We start from the raw sequence: 5,959 nt of genomic DNA, 5'->3' as shown, positions 1-5,959 counted from the left end.
TGGCCAAAGAGAAGCCAGACACACTGCGAGCTTTCTTCTCACTTTCCTCCTCTCTCATAAACTTGGGTTGAATCCATAGAAATCTGGAGTTTTGCCATTGGCAGCCCTGAGTAGTGCTGTGCTCCAACTTCAGAGGTGTTCTTGTTATATGAATCCTCATTCTCCTGTGGTAGGGGAGAGCTGACCATTGGTTGATCTCTCATGTGTTCAAGCATGGGCTTGCTCAACTGCGCGGACACAAGCTCTGGTGCAAAACTACAGCAGCAACACGCACCGACATCGCCCACCGCCTCGGTCTCGGAGTCTAACATCGTTGTATCATCGACGGATCCCGATGCCAACGACGCCCTAGCCGGCCTACAAGCTCTCAAGTTCGACGGGGACATCGACGTCGAGATCCAGTCGCCGGACATTGCCATGTGGGAGTCGCTCTTCGCCGAGCACATGGGCGCCTCAGGGGGTGACTTCTTGATGTTCTCTCCGAGGAGAGACTTCATGGCCACCGGAAGCCCTAGGAGAGACTTCTTGGTCTCCTCTCCCAAGAGAGACTACATGGTGTCCTCGCCCAAGAGAGACTACATGGTGTCCTCACCAAAGAGGGACTACATGATGTCCTCCCCCAAGAGGGAGTACATGGTGACTTCACCTCGGAGAGACTCTTCCCCAAGGAGATCAACCTTCTCCAACCTCTACAGCGCCGGCAGCCACCAGCAGGCCTATGTCCATGGCGTGCACGGAGCGGAGGGAGGTAGCAGCGGTGCAAGCCAGCCGCTGTACGGCGGCCTTGCCAACCATGGCAAGGGCAAGTCGCAGAGCCCGCTGCACAAGGTGTACATCAACAACGCCCACAGCAACAGCGGCAACAAGAGCAACGGCCCGTCCTCCCTCTCATGCTCCTCCTCCTACGGCCATGGTGAGAACCTGCCGTTGCCATCCATGGACCCCTTCCTCAACGACGGCGGGTACCTATCCGGGTACCAGCTGCCGGGGAAGCCCGGCATACAGAGCGGCGCCGCCTCGGCCACGGTCACCACGGTGGCTCCCTCGTCGTCGCAGCTGCCGACGCTGTCCGAGTGCCTTGCCATGCCGGAGCCCGTGTACGGAGGCGCGGAGGAAGAGGTTGCGGCGGCGGCCGCCGGAGGGCTGCAGATGGGCGGCGGCTTGCCGGCGGAGTTGTACTACGGAGGACAGTTTGGAGGCGATGGCTTGACGCTGCAGCACCAGATGGCCAAGAACGATCAGTGGGCGGCAGACTCGTCACTGCACAGCATGCTGGGCTCAGTGATCCAGACGGAGGCCGAGCAGGTAACTTTCATCTAATCACAGTTATTTTTTCTTTCTTTCACGGATCTAAAGTTTCTAGATCGGGTAGTTAAAGGCTTCCTGGATTGGCCAAATGGTCGCAGTCCCATGCATGCAGATGTCCTCTCTGCCTGCAGCTAGAGGAAGAAGACGACCGTACGTGTCTGATAAATGCGCGGAGCTAGATCCATCTCCATAAGCGATTGTTGTTTTGTCGTAGGTGTCAACCCAACATGCTGAAGTGAACTGTTGTTGATGCTTCTGATTGGCATCTGCGCAGAGCACTCGGCGAGGATACTGATTGGAGCCACAACGATCTAGATGCTTAAGATTGGTATTTCTTGGTCAGGATCGGAACCAGCGTACGTGACAATAGTGAAAGCCAAAGTTAACGCGTTTGTTTCCCATGGGCATGTGTCGTTCAGCTGATGGTTAACCAGCGGATCATGGTTTCACTAAACTTTTTGGGGATTTTTTTCTTGTAGAAATGCTTTCTTGAATAATCATGGTCGATTTTCGAGTTCTTTTGTAGTGTTCCTTCACGTCATATTATTTTATTTGGAAGTTCTATTGTATCACGTACGATGTTTTGCAGAATCATTTGAACATCCGTGCATGTATCTAGATTGCTCGCTCGATCTCCCTCCATCCTTAAAAGAATGCAAGTCAAACAATTTCAAATTTATACAAATTTATAAAAAAATTACTAATATCTATATCTCCAAATATATTTAATATAAAAGTATATTACATAGTTAATCTAATGATACTTAGTTATTTTATAGGGAGAAGTCTGATTTACACCCTACAACTATTACAAAATTCTGATTTTCAACCTTAAACTACAAAGGTCATCCAACTATTGAGACTGGATAAATTTTGCCCCTTAGATAGTTTTGAAGGTGGTTTTGCATTTTGCAAGAATTTAAATATTGTAATTTAAACTAAATAAATCATAAGTAATTCATTTTAAATAAAAAATGAAATGGGTACCAAATGTTTTCTAAAATTGTAACCTATCTATTGGCACAATATTTTTTATTTATTCAGATCTATTTTTTGTTTTCATAATATTTGGTTGTTTGTATTTATTTCTATTATTTTTGAATAACCAAGATCCAAATAGAGCAATAGTTGATATGTTATATTTTTAGAAAAATTTTGGTGCTAGTTTCATATTTTTCTAATTTAATATGAATTAGTTTTGATTTTTAGATCTAATTGGAATTTTTTTATTTTTTAAAGAAAAATACAAAACCACCTTGAAAACCAACCAGGGTCAAATTTCCCGGTTCTGACAGTCGGATGGCCTATATATGTTGTCTGCACCTAGGAGCCAAATTTGTCCGATTTTGACAATTGAATGGGCTATATATGTTATCTAATTTTGCAGTTGAAGGTTGAAAATCAAACTTCTGCGATAGTTCGAGAGTATAATTCAGACTTTATCCTATTTTATAATATAAAAATTAATATAATTTTTTACAAATTTGGTCAAATATAAAATTGTTTTACTCCTCATAAGTGAAGTTGCATTCTTTTTAGGACGGAGGGAGTATTAGCATGGCAAAAATATGATGTGTTAACCTAGGATAGAACATTATGTGATTGATAACAAAGAATCTTATTCTTACTGAAGCCAATATGATATATATGAATTTATTAATTTGTAAAAATGCACGAAAAGAATGAAAAGTGTAATGCTAAGTTGCTAACTCCCATGGGGGTTGATGATGCACGCAGGAGCAAGACAGCGGGCTTCAGCTTGTGCACCTCCTTCTGGCCTGCGCCGACTTCGTCTCCAAGGGCGACCAGCCGTCGGCGCTGCGCCACCTCCACCTCCTCCGCCGCGTCGCCTCCCCGCTTGGCGACTCCATGCAGCGCGTCGCCTCCTACTTTGCCGACGCCCTGGCCGCCCGGCTCTCCCTCTCCTCGAACCCGTCCTCGTCCTCCTCCTCCGGCGCCGCCACGCCGCGCGGCACCGGCGTCGCCCCCTACACGTTCCCTCCCTCGCCGGACACGCTCAAGATCTACCAGATCCTCTACCAGGCCTGCCCCTACGTCAAGTTCGCGCACTTCACCGCCAACCAGGCCATCTTCGAGGCCTTCCACGGCGAGGACCGCGTCCACGTCGTCGACCTCGACATCCTCCAGGGATACCAGTGGCCGGCCTTCCTCCAGGCGCTCGCGGCGCGCCCCGGAGGCCCGCCGACGCTGCGGCTCACCGGCGTCGGGCACCCCGCGGCCGCCGTGAGGGAGACCGGGCGCCACCTCGCCTCCCTCGCCGCGTCGCTGCGCGTGCCGTTCGAGTTCCACGCCGCCGTCGCCGACCGGCTCGAGCGGCTCCGCCCCGCCGCGCTGCAGCGCCGCGTGGGCGAGGCCCTCGCCGTCAACGCCGTGAACAGGCTGCACCGCGTCCCCGGCGTGCACCTCGGCCCGCTGCTCTCCATGATCCGCGACCAGGCGCCCAAGATCATGACGCTCGTCGAGCAGGAGGCCGGCCACAACGGCCCCTACTTCCTGGGCAGGTAACTAAGCTGAGGCAGATCTCAATTCTCAAATTATCTTCTTCTTCCAAATGATTTACTCCTACTTTCTAACCAATTGTGAGAAAGTTTACAAAGAATTTTGTATCAATTTAATTCATCACTAAGCATTTGATTCTGCACCAAATTAAATTGTTTAAATGATGTCAAAATGTTTAATTAAATGAAGGTTCTTGGAGGCGCTGCACTACTACTCGGCGATCTTCGACTCGCTGGACGCGACGTTCCCGGCGGACTCGGCGCCGCGGCTGAAGGTGGAGCAGTGCCTGCTGGCGCCGGAGATCCGGAACGTGGTGGCGTGCGAGGGCGCCGAGCGGGTGGCGCGGCACGAGCGGCTGGACCGGTGGCGCCGCCTCATGGAGGGCCGCGGCTTCGAGCCCGTGCGGCTCAGCCCGGCCGCCGTCGGCCAGAGCCAGGTCCTGCTCGGGCTCTACGGCGCCGGCGACGGGTACAGGCTCACCGAGGACAAGGGGTGCCTCCTGCTCGGGTGGCAGGACCGCGCCATCATCGCCGCCTCGGCGTGGCGGTGCTGACCGGCCAGCTGTGCTCCTCGTCGATCGGCAGGCCTGCTGGGCATTCTGCTATAGGTTTATTTACCTCTTGCACAGGATGCATGCATGTGTGGTTATACTTGGTTGCTTAGTTTCTTGTATGATGATTGTGCCATTAAATTTCCAAGTGAATTATTACAAGGAGAGAAAAATACTCTAATTATTAGGAGGAGGAGCAACATATCTGGGATGTATGTTGAGGTGCTGATGAAATTAAATTTTTTATTTACATGTTTGACACGCATATATGTATGGCTGAAACAAAAAAAGGCCATGAAGAGGAAAAGAGAGGTTGTATACTACATTATATTGAAACGGACAAAATTACCGTGTTGTTTTGTCTTTGCTCTTAAGGAAGAGCATTGGCAATATGGGATTATATTATCCCCATGTTGCAATAAATTAAAGATTTCCTAGTGGGTTCCAATTTGGCAACATTTACTGGCATTTTCCATTTCACACCGAACTTTTAATATTTAGCCCCGATACCATTACAAATTTATAGCTCCTTGTCACAACACACCACAGCTATTGGAGTAACGTTTCCTTAGATTTCAGATATGAGAAGAGCATTATTGAGCGCAAGGGCCTGTATCCTAGTTGTTAAAAGAGCCTTGGTACTTCAAGTTTTGGGTTCGACTTCCCGTGGAAGCGAATATTCCAGAATTAGACTGTGTTATGCATTCAGTGCTAGGCGACAATCCCATTGACAGCGAGACGCCAGTGGTGACTTTATTAATCTCGAGAATTTGCTGGCTCGGTCTTCAAAGATACTCATAGGGGTAGGATTTGTGTATGTGTATTCATAAGGGTGTGAGTGTGAGTGTGTGTGCGTTATGACTGTCTGAGTCATACTATGTAATGTAAAAAAAATAACATTAGTGAATACTCCATCTGTCCCAAAAAAAGTTATCCTCGAAATTTTAGGACAAATTAACAAGAATTTAAATGACCATATTTGCCTCTATTTATTATCCATGTTTGACACTAATTGATTGATTCTTACATGCACTTTCCAAATAAAGTAGAATGACTTGTTTTTTGGGACAATTTTTGAATCCTAAAATGACTTGTTTCATGGAACGGAGCGAGTCTCCTTTTTGGAATCTCTCCACCCGAATAAAGTAGACTGTCTCCTTACATGCACTTTCCAAATAAAGTAGACTGTCTCCATATGGAATCTCTCCACCCGATCTCTCATTTTTGTTACCAGCTCTTGCGAATCTCGGGACGAGATTCTGTTTAAGGGGTAGTCTTGTAACACCCTAAAATATTTAATTTTAGGATGTGAATATCTTTTAGAATGTCTTCATCCATCTTTAAGGTTTTCTGAGAAATTTCCTGAAATTTTTTGGGAAATTTTATTCTCGATTTCTCTAGAGCTAAATCCATTTATTAGAAAGCTATAAAATCTTTTTCATGAGTTCCAAGTATTTTATTTGGACTCTCGTGTCCCGAACTACCTTTAATAAACTTTCATGAATTTTTGGATCGTTAAGATATACTTTTTATTGTTTAAAATATTTATCTAGACTTTTCTAGATTTATTTTAAGGATGAA

At 47.2% G+C, this 5,959-nt stretch overlaps 1 protein-coding gene across 1 annotated transcript; it reads left to right on the top strand.

Moving 5' to 3' along the window:
* The first annotated feature begins 201 nt into the window (after nucleotides 1-201).
* Nucleotides 202-4,381, top strand: LOC120646257 (GRAS family protein RAM1-like). Its single transcript, XM_039922914.1, has 3 exons — nucleotides 202-1,305; nucleotides 3,046-3,830; nucleotides 4,018-4,381. Exons 1-3 carry the CDS (start codon nucleotides 202-204, stop codon nucleotides 4,379-4,381), a joined length of 2,253 nt encoding a protein of 750 aa, XP_039778848.1.
* The last annotated feature ends 1,578 nt before the right edge of the window (nucleotides 4,382-5,959 follow it).

Source organism: Panicum virgatum, chromosome 8K (assembly GCF_016808335.1).
Source record: "Panicum virgatum strain AP13 chromosome 8K, P.virgatum_v5, whole genome shotgun sequence".
Lineage (NCBI taxonomy): Eukaryota > Viridiplantae > Streptophyta > Magnoliopsida > Poales > Poaceae > Panicum > Panicum virgatum.
This window is presented reverse-complemented; position numbering and strand designations above follow the sequence as displayed.

Bases quoted from the DNA above. Each gene is read 5' to 3' on its own strand.
- LOC120646257 (XM_039922914.1), top strand. From the start codon at position 202: ATGTGTTCAAGCATGGGCTTGCTCAACTGCGCGGACACAAGCTCTGGT. The intron at 1,306-3,045 runs GTAACTTTCATC...TGATGCACGCAG, and splicing joins TCCAGACGGAGGCCGAGCAG to GAGCAAGACAGCGGGCTTCA. The intron at 3,831-4,017 runs GTAACTAAGCTG...AATTAAATGAAG, and splicing joins GGCCCCTACTTCCTGGGCAG to GTTCTTGGAGGCGCTGCACT.